General features: G+C 47.3%; 1 protein-coding gene across 1 annotated transcript in view; it reads right to left on the reverse strand.

Moving 5' to 3' along the window:
- The window catches only part of LOC147029016 (uncharacterized), a 41,974-nt gene extending 19,463 nt beyond the window's left edge, over positions 1-22,511 (reverse strand). Inside the window, exons 1-3 of the mRNA XM_085876178.1 lie at positions 22,440-22,511; positions 19,671-19,776; positions 14,395-14,450 (exon numbers count right to left, since the gene is read on the reverse strand). Coding sequence (XP_085732304.1) covers positions 14,395-14,450; positions 19,671-19,766 — 152 coding nt within the window. The 5' untranslated portion in view covers positions 19,767-19,776; positions 22,440-22,511. The remainder of the gene's footprint in view (positions 1-14,394; positions 14,451-19,670; positions 19,777-22,439) is intronic.
- Positions 22,512-26,730: the final 4,219 nt, after the last annotated feature.

Genomic DNA, 26,730 nt, shown 5'->3' on the forward strand with positions numbered 1-26,730 from the left:
ATGGGAGAGATTGGGAAGATAACGAAGGAGGTAGAAGGACTGACGATAGGACAGAATGAGTTGAAGGAACAAATGGAGAAGAACACAGGGGCGATAAAGGAGTTAAGAGCCGCCAAGAAGGAGACAACAAGAGAGATGACTGCAATTAAAAACGAATGTAAAATGGCACACGAGAAACTAACGAAGAGAGTCGAGAAGGTGACACAGACGATGGGAACAAAGGAACGGGAAATGGAAACACAAATAGAAACAACGAAGGTGACGTTCAAGGGGAAATACAAGAGGCGCATCTAGAATTAACGATGGTTAAAGAGGAGGTGAATGAGGTAAAAATCTAGATTATTGAAATTAATGCAAAACAGGTAGAAACAGGTGGTAGAGTAAAGGAGGAGATAATTGAATGCATGGACGTGTTATATTTACAGCATGACAGAGTGCTCGAAGAACAGGAGGAGTGGGTGTGAGCAGACCGGAGGGCGAGCCACTTGAGCGGGACAGAGTTGTATTGGAAACGGCGCCGGCTCCACGGGACTTTGCGTACGAGGTAAGGGAGTGTGCACGGTCCGTGCTTTGCCAACCGCCCAAGCATGGACGGTGGCGCGATGTGTTAATCGTTTCAGAGGGGCCAGCGTGGAAACGCTCCGTGACAGATGAATCACTGGAGCACGGACGGCGAAACAGATTAAAGAATGGATTTGGCTGCAATTTTTTTTCCACAGGGACCAGGTGTGCAATATGCATGGTACTCCCGGCAAGAGCAGTGGGCGTGGCGAGTACGGCTTGGTTCCCTGTGGGAAAACCCCAATTCCCAGCAAGAATTCAAACACAAATTGGCTTGCAACAGACATGTGAGTGAGCACCTCAGCGGATGCAGAGGGCTCATTATCATAGGGGTAAGTGACAGTGACGGGGCAATGTTATACCCTCCTGTATCAGCCAAAAGGAAGGGGCGAGTGCGCTGTCGACCACCGCCCTGGAGGTGCAAGGGCCGCCGAGCCTTGCCACGAGTACACAGAGCCCGGCCAGGATGTAGCGAACATCCTCGGCCGGGGCAAAGGAGCATTAGTAAGGGGAAGCGTTTAGCGTTAGATAGACCGGCCTCATGGGGGCATTACGAGCAGTCCTTCATGGGGCCTGGGAACATCAGTTCGGGGGAATTTAGGTTAGAATTGAGAAATGGAATAAAGACATGGACAGATATGGAACGTGGAGTGGGGATGTAGATTAGCTACGTAGAGTTAAATGGAACGTGCGTCGTATAAGGGATGACGAGGGTGCACGAGTTAGTGAGGGGAAATTCGTTAGGTGATGCTGTGTCGGTGAGTGGAAATGTGCTTGTGTGTGATAGATGAATTATGAGTGTGAGGGCAGGGCAATGGCCGGAATGAGTGCGAGTAACAGAATGCATGGTGTGAAGGACTGAATGGGGGGAGTGGATCCCACCCAAGGAAACCTGGGGGTTAGTTTAAAGTTAGTTAGAGGGATTCGGTAAATTTACACATGGATGTCGTGATGCGGTTGGTGCCGATTGTGGAAAGTTAAAAAAAAAAAAAAAAAAAATTGTGTCGGTTGCAGGAGATAATGAACCGGCTGGGGGTGTGGCTTGTGAGTGTCGTGTTCGGATGAAGCAGGCACCCCAGGTGCTGGGGGCTCGTTGGCCAGGTGAGGCCGTGAGTATGTCCAGGGGGCCAGTAGTGTATTAGTGGTCGCAGGCGCCTGAGGAGAGGGGCCTGGCATGCCAGTGTGGTGTTCATTGGGACCGGGTGCCTGAGCAGCGGGACCCGGGGTGCCAAAATGCCAAGTGGGCATCGTGGGAGGGAGTGCCAGTGAGGGCATCCCCCATGTTAGCGTAAGGAGCAGGCAAGCTCGGAGACAGCTCCAGCATCCCGGGGATGCTAATGGTGAGTATGCAGGTGGGCAGACCTGCTAGTGGAGCCACACTACCCAGCCACAAAATTGTGCGATGGCACAGAAAGAAAATTTGGTGGGCAAGGCCCAAAATTGTAAGAGCACAAACACATAGGCAATGAGAATTTGGGTTTTTCGAACCCCATAGTTTAACAAAGGCCTCTTGGCAGGGTATAACCCCAGGGACAATTTAAAAGTGTAACAATATTAGCATAGTTATGATTGATGAAGACCCCTTTGCACCATCCACTGTCAGGATGATCGCCGGCTGCTGGACTTGCCCTCCTGTCGGTCTTGAGAATGAGATGTGTCGCGATGTAAGTGCAAGATTGCATGTAGTTCTGCGCTTCCTTTCCAAGGAACCTTGGGGTCATTGGGTACGAATTTGGCAATGGGGATAGTGAGATATAGGAGATGAGACATAGCAACAAATTGTAAAAAGAGGGGGGCTAGGGTAGTGAAAATGGGAAAGACGGATGGGTGCGGACGAGTAGGGCCAACCTTGAGCTCTCTCCCCTGGCACCACCGCCACTGCCCAAGGTATGTGCACATCAGGGACCGGCTGACCATGTCGGTCGGACCTGGTGTTTGGCATTACCCGGTTTACCTTTTTTTCTTTTCGTACTGTTTGCTGTTCGCCTTGCTGTTTTGCTTTGTCTCGCCACTGCCCCAGGACCATCAAGGCTGTTCTGCATCAAGGCATCGCTTGTCTTGCTGGATCACCTGTCTACATCAAGGCATCACTCACCTCACTTCACCATTTGCTCCGTGACCTGTGTTCCACCCCCACCTGTTCTGTGGACTGCGACTCACTGCAGCCTCATTCCAGGTGACACTGTTCCAGTTAACATGGTAGTTTTGTTTGTTTTGTTTGAACTGCATGTACTTCAGCAGCATGCTACCAAACTTATGGGTTGCCCCTTTGTTGCAGCCCCCTTTGTATCAGCTCAAACGAGCTCATAGCAGCTTCATAGCAGCTTCATAGCAGCTTCCTACCAGCTTCCTACCAGCTCATGCCAGCTTCACACCAGCTTCATACCAGGCTCATGCCACTTTGCTTCACCTTTGCCACGTATCACCATGACCATGAACTGCACAGACGCAGCTCAGTGGAGGAAGTGGCTCTGTTCTTGTTGCTGCTGCTTCTTGACCATTTGTGTTTGGAAGGCCACAACGTTTATGGCCTGTATGCTGGTCACTGGCCTGCCGGTTTATTTTGTTCGGTGTGCTGGTGAAGAGCATGAAGGTGGCAAAAATCAGCAGGTGTCCCCCTCCCTCTCCACAATTTTCCTTCTGAATTTCTACAGGTCCTGGGTCAGAAATTGTACATAGTTTTTTCGTTGTGCAGGTTACTAAAGCCCCCCAGTTGTGTTGTAGTTTCCAAAATTCTGGCAATTTTGGTGTCACATAAGGTTGTCTGTGTGAGTCAGTTAGGTAGTTCCCAATAGTGGGGCAGATAGGCAAATCAATTGTGCAATTCATGACAAAAGCAAGAAAGTTCGAACATACCATAAGGTTTCTTTTCAGACGTGGAGCCATTCTGTGTTTGACCTTTAATGACCTTAAGAGGTCAATGTCCTCGAACATCGAAGATAACTGTTTTTTACCATCCCATCCTTCATTATAAACATGTTGAACGATGTAAACAATGCATTTTTATTCCAATAAAGATGTGTATATATCCTACAGAGTGTTTGTGGTTAATTTCAGGTACTTTGATGATCTAAATCATTTAATTTTCATTGGTCCAACACATTTCAATATGATATTTTCACGTAAAATCATCTTAGATTGCGCTAACACTAGTTATGCTTTGTGTGTTTCAGATCGCCTGTCAGACTCATCCTGGAGGTTCTGCTAACAGCTATCCTTAGATTATAGAACTGTTTAACAACTGGTGGTGGCAAGCCTGAAGAAACATGGGAAGCCTTGCAGTGTCCAGCCAAATCCAGCAAGAAACCTGTGGGTAGCGGTTATGTCATTGACAAAGGACCTCCTCCAGTTTCAGGACATTGGCCACATGCCGACTGAGCTGAATCTGGACAGATTGGACGATGGAGGTGGCGTAGAGGCCACGCTGATTGCACACAGTGCTCTGTGGCATAAAACCTGCCGGTTAAAGTACAACCAAACAAAGCTTCAGCGACTAGTACAGCGGAGTTCAAGTGGTGGTTCGACTGTTCACACACGGTCTGCTCACGGCCACGTGAAGCTCACAAGCCTGTGTGTTTCTTCTGGAATGAGTCAGCTGGCTCCGAAGGCCTACATGAAGCGTCAACCAAACAGATAGACACGAATGTTCGGAAGTTTGCCTTAGAGCTGGAGGACACGGAGCTGCTGGCCAAACTTGCCCCCGGGGACATGATTGCCCTCGATGCCAAGTATCACCGCAACTGCCTCCGCATTCTCTACAACAGAGCCAGACAAGCTGCCTCCAAGGATGAGCATGGGGATGAGGCTCGTCTGCATGGCATCGCCTTTGCCAAGTTGGTGCCATTCATGGAGGACACGCGTGGCGACGATTGTGCTCCTGTTTTCAAGCTGGCAAACCTGGGTGACCTGTACAGGGTCCGACTGGAACAGCTGGGTGCCACAGTGGAGACTCGGATTCATACCACCAGATTGAAGATCTGACTCGTGTCTGCCTTCCCTGACCTAAGAGCACATTCACAAGGGAGAGACACACTTCTGACGTTTGCAGAAGACATTGGAGATTATCTCAGGAAGGTCTGTGACAATGACAGTGATGCCATGCATTTGGTGTGAGCAGCACAGGTGGTGCGCAAAGAGATGTTCGACACCAAGTTCGCCTTTGATGGACCATTCCAGCCCGAATGTCAGAAAGCAGCGGTTCCACCAACTCTCTTGGCTCTGGTGAACATGATTCAGGATGGGGCCAACATCAAACACCAGACCCAGCTGGTGGACACAGCCACCACAACTGCCGCCCTAACAGTGTCACAGCTGCTGGTCTTCAACAGTGTCAAACATGCACGGGCAGTGAAGTCATCAAGCACCTTGCGTCACAGCCTTGACCGTGAAACTCCACTTCCACTCTACATTGCACTGAAAGTCCATGCTGTCACATGCAAGAGGGGGCTCATTGACACACTCTTCCATCTCGGGATGTGTGTCTCATATGACCGCCTCCTACAAGTGTCATCCGACATCGCCAATTGAGTTTGCCAACAGAGAATGACAAGGAAATCTATGCAACTCATGGAAGAGTGGTGCTCTGCTCAACGGGCCAGTCTGACTTGACCAACCTCGCCCCCTGCTCTCATGAGGAAGCAGACACGCGGCTGCTTCTGCATGTGTCAGATGCTGTGCAGAAAGGGAGCACAAAAGTGACCATACGCACGGTCGACATTGATGTCGTGGTATTGGCTGTGGCTGCATTCCTGAAGATAAAGCCGGAAGAAATGTGGATATCTCTTGGCGCTGGCGTCAGTTTCAGGTACATTGGTGTACACAAAGTGGTTGGCAAGCTGGATCCAAGAACCTGTGCCACTCCCCCAGTCTTCCATGCAATCACAGGATGCGACACTGTCTCTGCATTCGGCAGCAGGGGAAAGAAGACTGCCTGGGACACGTGGACGGCTCTCACTGAAGTGACTGAGGCCTTCGAAGAGCTCTCACGGGTGCCAGGTGCTGTGAGCAAGCTGTCCATGTCACTAGTGGAGCGCTTCGTGGTGCTGATGTACGACAGAACCAGCAACACCATGGAGGTAAATGAAGCGAGGAAACAGCTCTTCACTCAGAAGTCCAGGACCCTGGAGAATATCCCACCCACACAGGCTGCTCTGAGGCAACACATCATGCGTGCCACCTACCAGGCCAACATCTGGAACCAGGCGTTAGTTCCTGACCCTGAGCTCGCAAGCCCTTCTGATTGGGGATGGGTAAAGGATGCAACAGGATGGCAGCCACTCTGGACCACCCTTCCAGAAGCATCATAATCCTGCTACGAACTGATACACTGTGGGTGCAAGCAGGGGTGCACCGGGTGCTGCAAGTGCAACAAGGCAGCCCTCATGTGCACTGCCCTGTGCTCATGTTCAGGTGACCGTTAGATCATCTACAGAGGACAAACATGGACAAACATGGCCTGAACTATATTACTATCACCCTGTCCATCACTATTCTTCAGATAATTGATACAGATGCATATATGTTAAACTTGTTTAATCCAGCCTAAATAAACACCAGCTGAGGTCATTGTTTGCATATAAAATGTAACCTGTAGGATATATGTGGAGTCTAAGTAAGAGGTATGTGCAGCAACAGGTAAAATAGCTTTTAAAAAAGTGGTGTATATTAAGGTTAATGCCAAAAATGAAGATTTTTCATCGTACAAGGTCAATGACCTCTTATAGGGCTCAGAAGTCAAATCTGAAGTGGCTCCACGTCTGAAAAAAAAAATAAAAAAAATAAAAAAAAAATAAAAAAAAATAAAAAAAAAACTTTATGGTATTTTCAAACACAGCTGAAAATTTCATGCTTTCATCATAAAATGCACAATACATTCCAAATATGAGGTTATCTGCCCCACTACAATGCATCAGGTGGGACATATCTAGTTTAAATTGACACACACACTAAAGGGTAGAGTTAAAACGTACTAGGTAGGGGGTAACTTCACCTGCATGCCACACGGTAGTGCTAATTACAATGTTGTAATTTTTTTTAAACCGATGTCTCCAGCTGTTGGACGACTCGGAACGAGTCTGGGATAGGGAAAGTGGTAGTGTTACGGATTTCAGAATCCTGTCTGATGAATGCATCCACACATCCAGGTCCTCAGACAGTTATTTCCTTAAATGCATGTTCAGATTAGCCCCATCCCCATGTCTAATGGGATTTTAAATGTGATGCGTTCAGAAGGATAAAGAATAGATGCCCTCTCTTATGGGAAGCTTTCTTCTTGACAACAGACACATTTACATACATTTGTTTCGTGAGCACTGGCACCCACCTTATTTTTCCTCAGCAATGGTATGCACATATTTCTTTCACGAGCGCCGACACCCGCCTTTTTCGAGCCATGGGTTGTCGTGGTGGCGGTGCGCAAGTGGGGCAGGGTGAGCTTGGGGGGACTCTGCGCCCACCGAGATGGGCCACAGAAATAAAAAGAAATGGAGGTACGTTTTGAGAGAGAAAGCCAGAGAGGAAGCGAAAAAAGAAAGCGAGAGTTGAAGCGCACGAGGGAACAAGCAAGCCAGGGAGGAAGCGCGCAAGCAAGGAAGCGTGCGAGCGCGCAAGCGAGAGTGTGGTGGGTGTGTGGGTGTGTGGGTGTGCGCAATGCCGACGAGTTAGGCACGGGTCGGTCACCGAGTGAGGTGCGGGTCAGTCACCGACAGACCATGTGGGTCACTGGGCGTCACCAGTTTTGTGAAGTGTGAGGAGCTGCCCGTGTCGCAGCACCAGGGTCTAAACCCGCGACAGACGATCTCGGTGCCCCCCTGACGTCGACTGGCGTTCAAGGCTGTTGACAAGTGGGTGCACGGCAAAGCTGGGTGCTGGCGACGGACGGGACACGTACGCACACATTTCAGGACGTTTTCACTTCACGGACGACTACTCTCTGGTGAACGAGACGATTCTCCCCTCCCCCGAATGATCTGCTGGGTACCCTTGTCTGTGTTTCGTTGTCAGTAAGTCAACCCCCCCGATAAGCATCTGCTCTCTGTCTCTTTCCTGTCATTTTAATTGATTTTGCCTGAGTAATTATTCATTTTGATTGCTTTGAAAAGAATTCATTAATTTACCTCAGAAAATAAAAAGTTCTTTTTATTTACTTATTAAGAATTAGATTTTATTATTATTTATTTTCTTATTTATTTTCTTATGCAGCTTTCCCACAACAATATGTATATATTGTTATGGTTGTGGAAATTCGCATTACACCATAAAGGGCCCTCAGGTGAGATATCTCTGGAAGTACATGTGTAGTTAGCCCAAACCCGTTGTATAGAGGGAATTTATGTGATCCATCCGGGCTGCAACTCTTTGAGTTAGCCAATTTTCTGTTCTATCTTTTATTTCAAACAAACAGCATCTCAACAACCACGCCATCCCCACCACAGCGCCAACCACACTACAACGACGCCACCTCCACCACCTACGTTACCACATCATCGCTTCTACAACCATTCGCAAACACCACCACCTTCGCCTTTACCTTCACAACTTCATCCCACATCATCGCTTCTACGGCCATTCCCAAACACCACCAGTCAACACCAAACGTCGTGTTCCCGGAACCGTTCGGCCATGGAGGCCGAACGCGTCAATCCGCGGATCAGGAATGCTTCACGCCCACTAACAATCTTTATTAAATCCATCCCAAACCTCATGCTTATTGTTCCCCCTTGCAAACCAATCGTGACATGCAGCTGTTCCCGTTACAGTTAACGCCTCTGCACGTGCGGTGTTTAAATTTTTTTTAACCTCTGAGGATGGAAGATAGTGGTCTTCTGATGCGAGGGTTTTAATAAAGAATTTTATTATTCTTTTAGGCTCGGTGTGTTTTTACTCTTCGTATAAATATTAGTTTTTGACCGATATCAGCAATATTTTGGGAATCGGCAGATTGCAGTGAGTGTGATTATCGACTACAGTACTGTGGGGGAAAAATTTATATTAATGTATTTTAAATTGGAACAAATGGAGTTTCAGAAATGTAACTTTTATGCTGCAAATTGAATTGGCTGTCATTTCTGGCCAAAAGACTTTTGCCCAAAATGATAAGAAATGTGTTGTTCTGGAGCAGAGTGACCGAGCTGATAAATGAACCTTTGCTTAGAAAATGTACGAAGTGGCTTTTGTCTAAAGGACACGTCTACAGTCTGGGTGAATATCCCCCAACCTCTCTCTCATGGAAGTATAAAATGTTTTGAAAGGCACATTCTCTGAGGACGAGCACGTGAGGAAGTATAGTTTCTCAGTGGTTCGTACTCCTTGGAACTGACCAAGTACCAAGTTAGAATAAAACTCTCTGATGTAATGTAGAAGTGAATTGAATCGGGTTGGTCTAACTGTTAACTAAAGTAAGAATAAATGAAATAGAACCAAATAATATTGCAATCAATGGGGATTCTTAAGTTCATTGTACAAGGGTGAGAAGTGTATGGTGGATAATTAGGAAATAAATTGTTTCACAAGGAAGGACTTGTGTGGACATCAGTTTTATCAGTGTCGATAGGGTTTTTGTAGGATTTTATAATCAAATCGGACAAACGTCAAACTCTGTCTGAAGTCAAATAGGATTCCACAATCGACCAGTGAGAATCCTTCAGGACGACAACGATCACAACAAGGTGGGTTAAAAAAAATCCACATCAGTTGGCGCCGAGACTCGGATTCGAACCGACATTGGTGCGGTGCTCGTGACCAGAGGTGCTTAATCTGCCGGAGGCAGTGCCTGGAGGAACGACAAGTGCTTGAGCGAAGGTAAGGGAGAGTGCTCTCAGCAGGTAACGCATTTCGAACAAAGAAAAGTTCATTGTCAGATAATTTTATTGAGAGAAAGAAGAGGATCCGGCGGAGGGAGTCCGCTTTAAAGTAAACAATAAGTATTGTAGTTGTTTTAGAAAAGTGCTGGAGAAGAAGAGGAGTCAGATGACAAGAAGAGGCTCGTTAAGGAGCCAGATGCGTAATTAAATGGGCATGATGAAGCGACATGCCACATGTTTGCATTGATACGGACCGGCTGTGAGAGAGATGGCCGAGGACATGGCTAAGACGCCGAGATAGGGTTAAAATAGATAAACATTTAAGTTACCTGTTTGTAAGAGTTACTTTTTGTTCATTGAACTCACTGGAAGTTTGTTGGCGGTGAGGTTGTCATATTATATTGTGTGGAGGTTTTACGGATTTGTAAATGCAATGATTTGCACAAAACGTTTTGTCGAGTGCAGGAGATGATTAACCAGCTGGGAGCATGGTTGGTGATTTGCATTGAGATGCATGTGTTACTAAGAGTAAAAAAAAAAAAAAAAAAAATGAAACTTGTGCGAGTCCAATATTCACTGCAATGAAACGTGTTCTGTTGGGATTTTGACGATATTTTAACTCGTGCTGAGTTGAGCTGTGGGTCTGTTTGAAATGGCATGTTATACATTCTTGGCGTTGTATTTCCACGCGAAGGTCGCAAACTACACTGTGTGAGACACCCTCCACTCGATCTGTGGGGAGTGGCCTATCTTTACACTGAGTCTTTGTTCGAGCCTTTGCTTTAGATGTGAAATTCGATTCATATGCAGATTCAAGAGGATGAGATAGAAATGTGATTGGTATTTGTCACGTGATCACACGAGAGTCTATGAGATGCAATGCTGTTTAGTGTATGTGTTGAAGCCATGACAAAGTAATGCAAACTGTGGGTTTTGCCTGTCAGATTTTTTTCCTTTTTCTTCCCACTGGATGTGGAGAGAACTTCCTGTTCCTCGTTCCTTGGTGTTTGTGGCGCACCCTCTGGACTGAATCTGTTTAAAGTGAAGTCCATTTCGGAAAAAAGTGTTGAAGTTTTATTTTACAACCATCGGGATTTTGAATAAATTGTGAAATAACAATTGTGAATGTGGATATACTGTATGTGATTTAAATGTAGAAACGTGATTTGGAATGATTTTAATGATTTGATGATGTTTAGCACGTGGGACAATTCACAGATAATAGATGATTCCCTCGGATGGACGTTGAAATATTGTTTTATTCGTCTGCGAATGTTGAGGTTACCTGAACTTGTGCTGGGAAGGCAATGGCAAACAACCCAGTGTAACCCTTTGATCGATTCAGTCAAGGTAAATTCATGATGTAATTGGATAGATGCTGAAGATTTAATTTTTCATTTATGGATTTTAAAAGGAAATATTTTGTTTTGACCAAAAAGTTGTTTAAGAGAGTTTGGATGTTTATTAGTCTGAAGTTTAAGATGCTTTTCCAAGACTGGGATAAAGATTGTAGAGGGTGAAGCTGCATGTGTAGACAGAGTGTTTGAGCTGCAATATAAATGATATTCGACTGATAACAGATTTGACAAGTGATTTGACAATTTTTGAACAACTGTTTAAAATGATTTATTTGTTTTGATAAAGGAAAATGGATTCGTAATTGAGAAGGTCGGAGGAAGTGATAGATGGTTTGTGTATGTGAATTGGAAAAATGGCAGCATGTTTGCTGTTTTGGTGAGAGAGAAGTGGATAGATGGAGAAATGTCAGAGATTTAAAATGTCGATGGAAATAGCAAATGAGATGGATGTTTTGAGTATACGTACAACTGGGATTTCTGTATATTTTAGCATGTTGTTTTGGGAAATAACAAGGAAAGGGATTAAAATATTGATATGACATGTAATGCAAGTTAAATGCTTCCATAAGAATCTTTGTTAGTCTTGTAGAACTACATGTGCCCATGACGTTTATTGATTGGTGTTTAATTGATGCTTTGTTTGTTTCGGAGTGTTGAAAGCAGTCTTTGAAGCAATGTACGATTTCATCTAAATGAAGTTTGGAATGAAATTCCACACAAAGATTGGACGATGGGAGAACCCAGATTTGGGTGATTGAGCATTCAACACATGATTATGCCTCCCCTTCCTGAGGAGATAAGATGGAGCAATGTGGGAAAAGAAGGAAAAAACCCACTGAGGAGAAGGTTGAGCAAAGTCTTAACGTCGGCGTTGTGTGGTGCCTGCATGGAGGAATGTTCTCAGCCACACTCTCGATTGCCGCTCTGCAAATACATCGTGAACTTGCTGTGGTCGCTTCAATGTACGACAGGCCTGGAATTTCACACTGCGCTCCTTCAACCCAGTGTCCAGCCCAAACTTGTACTTGCCCACATCTACCTTCTCCTCAGCTCAAGGAGTGCTTCGATTGTGTTTCCCGTTGGGTGCTGCTCTATCCACACCCTGACCTGTTTATCTTCTGACTTCGGGTAGCATGTTTTCAATGCGTGACACATGCTGATGAACAGGCCATAAATTAAATGGAAACTCACTCATTTTCTGATATGAGCACTCGCTGCCATTGTTGATTGAACTTGAGTAATGGAAATCTTTTCTCCTTCAGGAATGGGACATGGTAATCATGTGTAAGAAAAGTTATTCAAATTTTCCTTAAAAAAAAAATAAAAAAACGGGGGAGTGTGTGGGAAAAATTTATATTAATGTATTTTAAATTGGAACAAATGGAGTTTCAGAAATGTAACTTTTATGCTGCAAATTGAATTGGCTGTCATTTCTGGCCAAAAGACTTTTGCCCTAAATTATAAGAAATGTGTTATTCTGGAGCAGAGTGACCGAGCTGATAAATGAACCTTTGCTTAGAAAATGTACGAAGTGGCTTTTGTCTAAAGGACACGTCTACAGTCTGGGTGAATATCCCCCAACCTCTCTCTCATGGAAGTATAAAATGTTTTGAAAGGCACATTTTCTGAGGACGAGCACGTGAGGAAGTATAGTTTCTCAGTGGCTCGTACTTTCTGAGGACGAGCACGTGAGGAAGTATAGTTTCTCAGTGGCTCGTACTCCTTGGAACTGACCAAGTACCAAGTTAGAATCAAACTCTCTGATGTAATGTAGAAGTGAATTGAATCGGGTTGGTCTAACTGTGAACTAAAGTAAGAATAAATGAAATAGAACCAAATAATATTGCAATCAATGGGGATTCTTAAGTTCATTGTACAAGGGTGAGAAGTGTATGGTGTATAATTAGGAAATAAATTGTTTCACAAGGAAGGACTTGTGTGGACATCAGTTTTATCAGTGTCGATAGGGTTTTATGTAGGATTTTATAATCAAATCGGACAAACGTTAAACTCTGTCTGAAGTCAAATAGGATTCCACAATCGACCAGTTAGAATCCTTCAGGAGGACAACGATCACAACAAGGTGGGTTAAAAAAAATCCACATCAGTACGTACCGTACACAATCCAAAAACCTTGAGTATCTTTCACCCTTGTTTTGGGGGATTTTCAATCAACAAATTAAAAAACAACGTTGCATTTATAGAGACGTGCATCAACATTAATCTTAATAAACACTGCATCTGATGAGTGTAAATAAAATTGGCTCTATAATTTAGAAAACACGTTAATATGGCAAACGGCTCGGAAATCTGGCATTATCAAATACATTTTCCTTTGAAGCTCACAAAAAAAGAAACTGTATAACCTTTGTAAAGCACACCCGAACCATCCAAGATAACCAATTGCTTTAGAAACAGTCACAAGGACAAAGGAAAACGTGATTGCTTGTACGCTGCCGAGGTTAAAAGTTAAAACCTCCATAAGATGTGGGATGAAACTTTGCCACCACGGCACCTATAACCAAGCATGTAGGCATGTACACACATTAACTGAGAGTCCGTTCACAGATCCAAATCTACTCATATGTACTATGTCCATGTGTGCTGTATACATACCTCGACCTTGTTTAGCAACTGCCGAGTGTACATCCCGATCATGACACAAACTGTTCCGCTATTGACTGTGTGGTGCTAGGCAAGTGGCTTATGCACTCAAGCAAGCACTCCAATTAGAACAGAAGATTAAGGAACGGCTGGCTTGGCAAGCGACAGCAAGCTAATTGGTAATGGCAAATACCCACAAAATATAAACGCAATGGCACATACCCACAAAAAATAAACATCGCAGATTTCTTAACATTTTCAGATTTCACTCCAGATTTCGAGTTATTTAGTCCACGTGATCCGATCCTCAAAACTTAAATTCCATTTTGATTAAATGCTTTAATTAATCTGGGAGAGTAGATCGTGGAAAAAAAAATTCGCATCATATATTGAATGCATGAAATTGCTCCAAGCTCCCAATTTGAAAACAATGACATTTACAAAAGTGATGTATGCAGCGATTTGAAGGTATGTAGATGAGGTGTATTTGATGATATGAGTGAAGAAAGTGAAAAAAACCCAAAACATTTTGAGCACATTATCCTGAATAAACCGCTGCGGCCTGTTCCAACTGAAGGCATTATTAAGCAGGCTGAACAAAATGGCAAATTAATACCCCAGTGAGGTAACGCAGGATACGCCTTAAGACCCCATTCGGAGCGAGGTGGCTGAGGATGCGCCTGAGAAAGGATATAATTAAATGAGGCTATTAACTATCTTCAAAAGGGGTGTTTTAATTAACCCAAACACCCAATTTTCACTCTTGCACTTTGTATGCATGCAAAGTTTCAGGCTGCGAGATTTCATGGTTTTGGAGTTATGGAGGACACGCACACGCACACGCACACGCACACGCACACGCGCACGCACACGCGCACACACACACACACACACACACACACACACACACACACACACACACACACACACACACACACACACACACACACACACACACGCACACACACACACACACTGGAGGCTCGTGGAATATGAGAGCTTTCGAGCGAATATGAGTAACTGGAGGAGAAAACAAGGAAAGCAAGGAAGGGTACAGAAACAAAGCAGACCTGATCTCCTCTTCATGGTACATTGTACTCATGACTTGTCCACAGGAAGTATTCTCCTGCCAAACACACACACACACACACACAAATCATTGCTCTTCTCTGTGACCTTCCTATTAAAATGATTCAATAAATCATTCAAAGACTGAAACAATATCGTAGTGGGTACATAAAGCTTAGTAGTGAAATGGTTGGAGCATCTGCTCTGCATCTGGGAGGACAGTGGTTCAAACCCTGGCCAAATCATACCAAAGATTTTCAAAATGGTATGTGCTGTTTTCTTGTTTGACACTCAGATTTCAAAAGGATAGAGCATGGACAAACAATGCTGGGAAGACAATGGCAAACCAGTGAGTATGACCCTCGAAAATAAACTGCTTTGGCACCACCAACACTCTGTGAAGAGAGTGGCACTGGTTATTTTTTTTAAAAAATAATAAAGCTAATGTATCAAGGATATGGTTGAAGTAAATGTCTTTTATTTATTTACTTATTTATTTTTACATTGTCTAGGCTTGTGGAAGAACGAGGACAGAACAGATCAGGACACAACAAAACAAAGGGAACAGGAGGAGAAAGGGGAAATGTAGACTCAGTTTCGTCGCAAAGGATTCCAATGATCTTGAAAGCTTTGGTTTCCACGGCATCAAGCTGAGCAAGATGTGAGGCAGGGGAGCCAGCCAGAGTGGGGAGCAGTGCTTCATCAAGCTGCATATTAAACCCTTTCACAGGTGGATAGGAGCTCGGCTGTGCCAACGAAGGACTTTGCATGTCGGAGGATGCCCAGTCTGGCTTTGGAGGCCCACTTTGAAATGTCGCTTTCCCAAGAGAGATTATGGCTGATAGTGAGACCCAAGAATTTGAGCGACTGGACCTCTTTGAAACAGTTGTTGGAAAAGTAGATGAGAAGGAGAGAGAGACAGAGAGAGACAGAGAGACAGAGAGAGACAGAGAAATACAGAGAGAGACAGAGAGATACAGAGAGAGACAGAGAGATACAGAGAGAGAGACAGATTTCTAAGGGTTGAAAAACATGTTTCAAGAGTGTGATCAGTTTGGAATTTTTGTCAAGGTCTGAGGAGAGGGAAGAGAATGTTTCCTGTCTGTCTGTCAAAAGGATGAAGGATGACACAGCAGAGTGTGGAGTAATCAACAAAGAGATAAGGAGGATTTTTCAGTCAGTGACATCATTGATGGATATTTGGAATTAGATGGGGCCGAGAACACTTATTGCAAGGTCAGGCCAGATAAAATCTGTGACTTGCTGCAGGTACCACTTAAACCTGCACTGGTACTAACCTTTTCATGGTTGGGGTGTCGGTGACCAAGCCGTCTCCCCTCCCCCACAAAGTTTCCTGGTGAGGAGGGTGCATGGATATGGACACCCAGCAGGATTAAAAACAAAACCTGTCAAAGGGCAGAGGAGCTCATTGTGAGTCAACGGCCATCCACAATATTGTGCCAACTGTGTCTGCGGACGTCCTTCAGCAGTTGGATACCTCTTTCTTAAGAGGTTGGTGGCAGGATTTGCACTCCGGCCATCGTAAAACACTTCATTCCGCAACATACACAAAAACACAAATAATGCATGCATACATTGTCGAGGGTCGTATGAGAGCTAACACACAATGCACAAAAGGGGAGCAGGAGACAAGAGGGGTGGGAGAGGGAAAGACAAAACAGTGTGGAACAGAGACATAAGGAGATTTGAGGAAGGGAGAGGGATGGGGTGGGGATACACAGAGTAAACGTGATGGACACTTCAGGGACTTTCAGGTCCTTACACGACAGGAACTTTCAGGAAGGAAAACAGAGAACGTGAAGGAGGTGGGTTTGGATGGATTAGTGGGGGTAGAAAAGATTATGGTTTTGAATGGGGAAGATAAGAGGTGGTGGTGAACAACTGTTTTGAAGACCTGGAGGGAAGAGTGGGAATGAAGAGTGTGTGGGAGTTTATTCCAAAGGTGGGGAAAAAAGAGGAATGAAAGAGTGTAGGTGAGCAGTGATTCGTGATTTTGGTAGTTTTACCAGAAGGGAGTTTCTGCCGGACCTTGAGCACCATGTGGAAATATGTGGGGGGGGGGGGCGACATATCGCAGACAGAGCGGGGGGGTGGGGCGAGACCGGAGACGGGAGAAGACAGAACTCTTAGTCAACTCAAATTTATCAGTGAAAGATGCTCTGCTCTATTTTTGTACATTTTGAGAACTCTGCTCTTCCTCTTGTAGATATAATAGTGCATGTATGACATACTGTTGTGGTGCCGGGTTCGGTGACGAGGACGACCGCGAGATGGAGCAGTTGGGCCGTCTCCCACTGACCACCGGAATTGAAGGTCGTAACCTTCGGATAAATCCGAAGGTCACGGGTCCCTTAGTGGACTGTGGACGCAAATATTTTGATGGCGTGGGGGAGGGTTAATTGTCCAATTCCAATTTACCTAAGTGCCCACGCCGTCTAACTACCGGGGAAGCCACACCCTTGGCCGACTTTGTCCGAACAGAGTCGCTGTTACCGACTCGGATCCGGCATAACCGAGCGGGGATTACCAAAGCCTGCCGGACCAAATGAACAATTTACGACACAAATGGCCTCCCTATTTCTCAAGCCCGCACCGTGCAGGGTCAATGATAGAAATGACAGGCAACGAGCTGGTACATTTAACAGGGGTTTATTTATAATGGGGAGAGGGAGACAAAGAGCAGAGTTACCCCTAATATAATCAAATGTACAATGATACAAGGCACTAGTACTGTTTCTACTTAAAGACTGGGCACGCACACGCACGCACGCACGCACACACGCACGCACACACACACAGACACACGCACACGCACACACACGCACACGCGCGCGCACACGCACGCGCACACGCACACACGCACACACACACAAAGAAATGGACCCCACCAGGTCTTTATTCGGTCCTCCAGCCGAGGAGGATAGTTCAGCTGGGGGGACAGAGCTCCGTGGTGTACCTGGCTGTGTCGTGCGGCTTGCCGACCTGCCCCTATGGAGCCCGGGATTCTTGGAGGGGAAGTCGGACGCTACGACCACCAGCCCGCGCGCTGCAACACAAACCACCACGGTGGAACTCGACCCCGCACGGTCAGCTTCGCACCAAGTACCAAGGAGAAGACCAGGGACGAAGACCGACGACCACGACAAGGAGCGCCCAGCAGGCCAGAACACAGGGAGGGGGGGGGGGTGTCCGACCAACAACCTTCTCTCGCGCACCTCTCGACTCTCTCGCTGTTTTGGTGCTTCTCTCCTCTTTCCCTCGGCATTCTGGCTTCCCATTGGCTGGGGCGCGCGTGCAATGCTCGCCCTTCGCTCATTGGACAGAGGAAACACTCCATGCCCTTTTTTGGAGCGGGGCTCCGATCTGAGGCGATGGAAGCCCCGCCCACGTCTGTGCTCGGCACGCATGAGCTTGAGGAAGGCCGATGGTGGCAGGAGCAAAGGAGGATGTTGTTGTTGTTGGGTATTAATTCTAACTAAAAAAAATAACTCGCAGCGCACATCCACTTAATCACCCATTAAACATAGGGACGGGACCCTAACTATTAACACATACTTATCGAAATAACTGAACTGCGGGGACTCTGGGTGTTGTGTGCAAACGGCTGCCAGATTCGTAACAATACTTAGAGATATACCCGTCAAGTTAGCGACGGTGCCTCCACTCTTGTGGTCTTCAGCTTCTTTCCTGCATTAGATAGGATAAAATGTGTTGTGCATTTTGATTGGGAAAAATAAACAGCTGAGCAATATTTGTGATTTTATGGAATAAAGATATACAAATTGACCACAAGCATGTCAGCAAAACTACAACCAATAGTTCCTCCTCTCTTCCACCTTCACCAAAATACACCATCCCCATAAACGGGTCACCGCTCCGACTCAGGAAGTCGAGGCACGAATTTGTAATTTCAGGGTGTCAGCAATAACCGCCTTCACTTCGCAAAGGACACCGTGAGATCTGTAACGTCAAGCAAAATAAATAGTGGCAGACGGGTCGTCCAGTTTAACATCCATCCGAGGGACTAAGGGACATTGCACACATTTAGGGATCGCAGCAGGATGACAGTATACAATTGCGTTGACATTTGAACGCAGGCTATGCAGCTCAGAAACGAGGGTGCACAAGTGTAGGATATCCTGCCAGCCCAACAAATGTGAAAATGAAATAACCTCCAGTCGTTCATGGGTTAATCCGACTGGTAAATTAATTTTCAGAGCAATTACTCCATTTCTACAATTGCAGCTTTAGAACGATGCAGGACACACAGTGGTGTAAAGGTTGGAGCACCTGCTCCGAGCCTGGAGTTTGAAATACGAGGCATGCACCTCGAGGTTGGTACACTCGCCTCTGACCCTCAGCCCAGATATAAACTGTTACCATGGTGTTTTGCAGGCAGGGCAAGGTGTCAATGTGTGCGCCGTTCCTCGGATGGACGTTAAACTGGGTGTCACATCTGCTAACTGCTGGTAGACATTGACGATCCAATGGCGTCCTTCGCAAAGTGTGGAAAGTCCATCACAGCTGGATTATTACCAAATTCCTGCTCTCGCCCACAGGGGACAGTGACCTCACCTATTACAAGAGTTGTTGGAGTACAGGTAGAGTTCGCCTACATCTGCCGGCTCAACGAAAACAAGAGATAACAAAGAAGCCCGAAACACTTACAGAGCCCTCAACCCCCCCTCCCCTCCCCGACTCACTATACAACACCCTGCATTCCTCCCTCCTCATGGTACAACACCTCGCATTCCCCCCTCCTTACAGTACAACACCTCGCGTTACAACACCTCGCATTCCCCCCTCCTCACGGTACAACACCTCGCATTCCCCCCTCCTCACGGTACAACACCTCACATTCCCCCCTCCTCACAGTACAACACCTCGCGTTCCCCCATCCTCACGGTACAACACCTCGCATTCCCCCTCCCCACGCTACAACACCTCGCATTCCCCCCTCCTTACAGTACAACACCTCGCATTCCCCCCTCCTTACAGTACAACACCTCGCATTCCCCCCTCCTCACGGTACAACACCTCGCGTTCCCCCTCCTCACGGTACAACACTTCGCATTCCCCCTCCTTACAGTACAACACCTCGCGTTCCCCCTCCTCACGGTACAACACCTCGCATTCCCCCCTCCTCCTCCTCCTCGAACCCCCCCTCTCCTCCTCGAAACGCCCCTCTCCTCCTCCTACATGTTGTAAACAATACAAGGAGTACAAGTCCTATATAAAGGGTAAAAATCTGACCAACCGCCTGAAAAATTGCTGATATGGCGTCAAGGGACGAGGCCTGGAACGCCTGCGGACCGTGTCCCGATGCTGACAGCTTGTCCGTGGGTTTGTCCATCTCACCGAGACTGTGATACACACGGACACCCAGAGGGAGAACTTTAACCACGAGAGGAAATACAAATTAAACCACAGAACGGAAATGCATTTGAATCCAACACACAGACATCAAGGAGTGCGAGACAAAGGTTCAAATGATGTGGGACAGTGGGACAGTGGGACAGTGGGACAGTGGGACAGTGGGACAGTGGGACAGTGGGACAGTGGGACAGTGGGACAGTGGGACAGTGGGACAGTGCGACAGTGGGACAGTGGGACAGTGCGACAGTGGGACAGTGCGACAGTGGGACAGTGCGACAGTGGGACAGTGCGACAGTGGGACAGTGCGACAGTGGGACAGTGCGACAGTGGGACAGTGCGACAGTGGGACAGTGCGACAGTGCGACAGTGCGACAGTGGGACAGTGCGACAGTGGGACAGTGCGACAGTGGGACAGTGCGACAGTGGGACAGTGCGACAGTGGGACAGTGCGACAGTGGGACAGTGCGACAGTGGGACAGTGCGACAGTGGGACAGTGCGACAGTGGGACAGTGCGACAGTGGGACAGTGCGACAGTGGGACAGTGCGACAGTGGGACAGTGCGACAGTGGGACAGTGCGACAGTGGGACAGTGCGACAGTGGGACAGTGCGACAGTGGGACAGTGCGACAGTGGGACAGTGCGACAGTGGGACAGTGCGACAGTGGGACAGTGCGACAGTGGGACAGTGCGACAGTGGGACAGTGCGACAGTGGGACAGTGCGACAGTGGGACAGTGCGACAGTGGGACAGTGCGACAGTGGGACAGTGCGACAGTGGGACAGTGCGACAGTGGGACAGTGCGACAGTGGGACAGTGCGACAGTGGGACAGTGCGACAGTGGGACAGTGCGACAGTGGGACAGTGCGACAGTGGGACAGTGCGACAGTGGGACAGTGCGACAGTGGGACAGTGCGACAGTGGGACAGTGCGACAGTGGGACAGTGCGACAGTGGGACAGTGCGACAGTGGGACAGTGCGACAGTGGGACAGTGCGACAGTGGGACAGTGCGACAGTGGGACAGTGGGACAGTGGGACAGTGGGACAGTGGGACAGTGGGACAGTGGGACAGTGGGACAGTGGGACAGTGCGACAGTGGGACAGTGCGACAGTGGGACAGTGGGACAGTGGGACAGTGCGACAGTGGGACAGTGCGACAGTGGGACAGTGCGACAGTGGGACAGTGCGACAGTGGGACAGTGCGACAGTGGGACAGTGCGACAGTGGGACAGTGGGACAGTGGGACAGTGGGACAGTGGGACAGTGGGACAGTGGGACAGTGGGACAGTGGGACAGTGCGACAGTGGGACAGTGGGACAGTGGGACAGTGGGACAGTGGGACAGTGGGACAGTGCGACAGTGCGACAGTGCGACAGTGGGACAGTGCGACAGTGCGACAGTGGGACAGTGGGACAGTGGGACAGTGGGACAGTGCGACAGTGGGACAGTGGGACAGTGGGACAGTGGGACAGTGGGACAGTGGGACAGTGGGACAGTGCGACAGTGCGACAGTGCGACAGTGGGACAGTGGGACAGTGCGACAGTGCGACAGTGGGACAGTGGGACAGTGGGACAGTGCGACAGTGCGACAGTGCGACAGTGCGACAGTGCGACAGTGCGACAGTGCGACAGTGCGACAGTGCGACAGTGGGACAGTGGGACAGTGGGACAGTGGGACAGTGGGACAGTGGGACAGTGGGACAGTGGGACAGTGGGACAGTGCATTGGATATATTTATCGAGCGAACGGACGAGGCAAATCAAAGAGAGAGGGAGAGAGAGGGAGAGAGAGGGGGAGAGAGGGGGAGAGAGGGTGAGAGAGGGTGAGAGAGGGTGAGAGAGGGTGAGAGAGGGTGAGAGAGGGTGAGAGAGGGTGAGAGAGGGTGAGAGAGGGTGAGAGAGGGTGAGAGAGGGTGAGAGAGGGGAGAGAGGGGGAGAGAGGGGGAGAGAGGGGAGAGAGGGGGAGAGAGGGGAGAGAGGGGGAGAGAGGGGAGAGAGGGGGAGAGAGAGGGAGAGAGAGGGAGAGAGAGGGAGAGAGAGGGAGAGAGAGGGAGAGAGAGGGAGAGAGAGGGAGAGAGAGGGAGAGAGAGAGAGAGAGAGAGAGAGAGAGGGAGAGAGAGAGAGAATGCACGTACATTGAACAATGACGGACTGTGCTGGTTGAGGAAGTCGGATATTTGAAAAGCGAACGTTATTCCGGATCGCCGGTGTCCGGTGAATGGAGGAATCAAAGTGAAGAGTCAACAAACGACTCGGATCATTCTTTCACAGTCCGTGGAGAAGGTTGAGACTTGCGGCAGCAGCAATTGTATAATTTTAAGTTTTGACTTCTCTTTTTTTTTTTTAATTCGGCTTCTTCTCCAACTCCTTGCGAAAGTACACGAACACATTCATTTTGTGAATTACATTCGTTAGAATAAAATAATATCGAATGCTAAAAAAAAAAATTTTCCCCTGCGAGATGCACCGACTATGAACACCGTTGCCAACTACGTCGACATGGCCCTTTCAAAGAGGACGGCCTCGATCACCAGTTGAACAACTTGAACGTCGATTGGTCAAAATGGCGTGACCGTTGTAATTTAGCCACACCCGATGAATTTAAACATTTCATAAATGTGAATGACGCTGAACAAAATCCTTACCATTTACCAAATTTCACTGCAGGAGGAGGTGGTTGTGGAAGACTCAGAGCTCCATGTTGGGCCAGCCCGAATGTCGGAAGTCCCGTTTATTTCCGGGTCACAGAGCATAACCAACAACAACCAGAAATCAACATGTATTACATCTCCCCCTTCAGGGTGGCAAAAGCAGTGACGAAAGTTAGAGTTATACAAGTTGGTGTGGAGCGCAAAGCGATTCAGCAAAATGAATATATACTTGATAACTTTCTAACCAACCGAGTCAAAACCAATTCAACTCTTAAATCCAACTACAAATCAACCGGTAACCAACTCAGTGCTGACAAACACCCAAACTTGGTAAAGGCAAAGTTACAACTCGTCACAAATCAAGTTTATCTGGTCGACGACTGACACGACCACTTCTCGTCCGAGTTACACAAGGGGAGTTACAGTTACACGTTAGTTATCTAGTCCGAGTTACACAAGGGGAGTTACAGTTACACGTTAGTTATCTAGTCCGAGTTACACAAGGGGAGTGACAGTTACACGTTAGTTATCTAGTCCGAGTTACACAAGGGGAGTTACAGTTACACGTTAGTTATCTAGTCCGAGTTACACAAGGGGAGTTACAGTTACACGTTAGTTATCTAGTCCGAGTTACACAAGGGGAGTGACAGTTACACGTTAGTTATCTAGTCCGAGTTACACAAGGGGAGTTACAGTTACACGTTAGTTATCTAGTCCGAGTTACACAAGGGGAGTGACAGTTACACGTTAGTTATCTAGTCCGAGTTACACAAGGGGAGTGACAGTTACACGTTAGTTATCTAGTCCGAGTTACACAAGGGGAGTTACAGTTACACGTTAGTTATCTAGTCCGAGTTACACAAGGGGAGTGACAGTTACACGTTAGTTATCTAGTCCGAGTTACACAAGGGGAGTTACAGTTACACGTTAGTTATCTAGTCCGAGTTACACAAGGGGAGTTACAGTTACACATTAGTTATCTAGTCCGAGTTACACAAGGGGAGTTACAGTTACACGTTAGTTATCTAGTCCGAGTAACACAAGGGGAGTGACAGTTACACGTTAGTTATCTAGTCCGAGTTACACAAGGGGAGTTACAGTTACACGTTAGTTATCTAGTCCGAGTTACACAAGGGGAGAGTGTAGGCCTCGGCGGGGTGACTGCCCTGTGTGGCTCAGGCAGCTCCACAGAACGCGCAGCGTCGGTGTCTGGAGGCTTCAGGTTTGACAAACCGCTTGGGACGTCACTGACCTCACAGGTCGCATTATCACCTTCAATGGAAGGCCGATAGAGGTCAGCACCCTCGTTGGCAACACTGGTGCTCTTACGTAAATGTCGACGATTACGGCGATAAGTATCGCCCGTGTCTCGGGACCGAACCACGTACGAAACGTGGCTCCGAGTGCTGCTTCACAATCACAGCTGGTATCCACCGTTTGGAACCCGGAGAAGGTTCCATTCTAACTTCGTCATTTGGATGTAATGGTGGAAGATCTTTGTGTGTGACGACCATTGTAGAACCTCTGTTTAGCTTTCTCCAGGTCGAAGTGTCTTTTCACAGCAACATGGTCATAATCCATAGGTACGAGAAGACAACGGGCAGTGGGCAGGGTATTCCTCGGACGTCTTCCCATCAGTCGTTGAGCAGGCGAAAGGTGGAGTCCTTCCAATGGCGTTGTGCGATAATCCAGCAAGGCCAGGTGCTTGTGCGAACATTTTCTCCAGAGTCATTTGATGGTTTGTACAGCCCTTTCAACTTCTCCATTTTGAACGTGGATACCTGGGACTAGATGTTCTAACACTGATTCTGTGATCTTTGCAGAACTTTTTCAAAAGTTGTCAGTTGTACATTGATTGTCCCATTATCATGCCGTAGAGTCTCTGGTAGACCGTGGAGACTGAACTGTGCTTTCAGTCGCTCAAGCGTTTTGATGCAGCGTAAATCCTTCACTTCGTCCACTTCGATGAATTTGGAATAATAGTCAACCGTTACCAGGTATGTCTTACCATCAAATTGGAACAGGTCTGTCCCAATTTCACTCCAAGGTAGATCCGGTGTAGGAGTCGGTTTCAGGGGCTCAGCTGGTAAGCAGTTTTGATAGCTTGCACACTTGGAGCAGTTCTGAACAGTTTGCTCAATGTCCGCATTCATGGAGGGCCAGTAGAGAACTTCCCAAGCTCGTTGTTTGCACTTGACTATTCCGAGATGCGATTCGTGAATCAGGTTCAGCATGCGTGGTCTCCGAGTAGGTGGTACAACGATTCGCATGCCTTTGTATAGGATGCCATCCATAACGGAAAGTTCACTCCGGGAATCCCAGTCTGGTCGAAGATCGAATGATACACCTTGTCTGGCATCTGGCCATCCATCAACAATCATTGACTGTAATTGACTGAGTTCCAACTCAGTTGCTCTTTGAAGATCAGCATACCTCTCGTCAGAGACAGATAAAAAGTCCAACATTGAAATATGCTCTAAGTTGTCTATTTCTGAACCAGTATCTGGCAGGTAGGCTCGAGAAAGCGTGTCCGGAAGCTGCATATCTTCCCCTTTTCTGTACCGAATATTGAGGTCATACCATTGCAATCTTAGTAGCATGCTCTGTAGTCTTATTGGAGCAGACAGCAAAGGCTTCTTGGCAATTATTTCCAGAGGTTTGTGGTCATTGTAGACGGTGACTCTTTTCCCAAAGACATAACAATGAAACTTTTTGCAGGCATGGACTATGGAAAGCATCTCCTTCTCTATTTGTGCGTACCGTGTCTCAGTCTCCGTGAGAGCCCTGGAGCTGTATGCAATGGGGTGGTCCTTCTGGACAAGAACTGCACCAAGTCCACTTTGGCTAGCATCACAGTGACTCTCGACTGGCTTGTTGACATCAAAGTACGCAAGAACAGGCAGATGACAGCAAAGTTCCTTCAGTCTCTCAAATGCTCTGGCTCAAGTCGGTTGCCATTGATAATGTTGTTCGTCTTTCGGCTGCTCCCGTTCGGGGTCGCCACAGCGGATCATCCGTTATGATCCGCATGCTGATTTGGCACAGGTTTTACGCCGGATGCCCTTCATGATGCAACCCTGGTCGCCTCTTACGACACAGGGATATGGATTGGGTTTCGCCATGATTCCGGGCTGCCCTACACCCTCTCATAGCACGGCCCAGTGCAGAGCTCCCGTCCTCAAGCGATCCTCCAACCCAAGCCTCCGAGTAGTCGGATTACAGGGGCACGCCATACGCCCGGTTCCGGTTGCCATTGAAAATCAACATCAGATTTCAGCAGTTCTCATAGTGGAGCTAACTCTTCACTCAACCTTCGGGATGAATTTTGACAAATACGTGATGAATCCGACGAAGTTCCTCACTGATTCCTTATCGGTTGGAGCCGGCATACTGTGAACCGCCTCAACTTTGGCAGGATCAGGAGATAGTCCATCCTCAGACAGTATATGTCCTACATACTGTACCAACGACTGACGGATTTTACATTTCTGCAGGTTCAACTTAAGATTGTAGTTTGTTGCCCGATCGAAGACTTGTTTCAGAATTCGATGATGTACTTCCACATTTGGACCGGCGATGAGAATGTCATCCATTATCGCGACTGCTCCATAATCCTCTGAAAAATTTCGGGTGCACATTTCAGTTCAAAGGGAAGCCGAAGCCACCTATACGCTATACCTATCGAAAGGTGTATTGAAACATGTCAGATAGGATGATTCCTCATCTAGTTTGATTTGTAGGAATCCTGACTTTGCGTCGAGCACCGAGAACACCTTGGCGTGAGGTATATTTGCAATGACTTCCTCAACAGTACGCATGGGATGGTCCTCCCTCTTGATGACCTCGTTGAGATGGGATGCATCCAGACAAATTCTCAGTTTATCGTTTCTGAGAGATACCACCATTGAACTGACCCATTCCGTAGGTTTGTTCACTTTGGCAATGAATCCGTCCGATTCCATCTCCCCCAGTCGGGTTTTAATACGCGGCAAGAGGGAAGCAGGTTGTCGCCGAGAAGCATGTACGACTCCCTTTGCACCAGATTGCAATTTAATTGTTTACATGCCTGGAAGAGTTCCTGTGGTTCGCATGAGATCTGGATATTCCTTCAGTTCAGTAAGAACACCACAGGTATCCACTTCCGTTGCAACGGAATCAAGTCTGATGATCAGGCCCAAAGCTTCAGCAGTATTTCCAGAAATTATGTTTTCCTGTTGGAGAGCAACCATTTCAAATGTTGTGGTGACTGACTTGTCACGATACTGAACAGGAAGATCCACGGCTGCGATGGG

The sequence above is a fragment of the Eptatretus burgeri genome, chromosome 4 (assembly GCF_056783735.1).
Source record: "Eptatretus burgeri isolate ZD-2024b chromosome 4, Ebu_testis_v1, whole genome shotgun sequence".
Classification (NCBI taxonomy): Eukaryota; Metazoa; Chordata; class Myxini; order Myxiniformes; family Myxinidae; genus Eptatretus; species Eptatretus burgeri.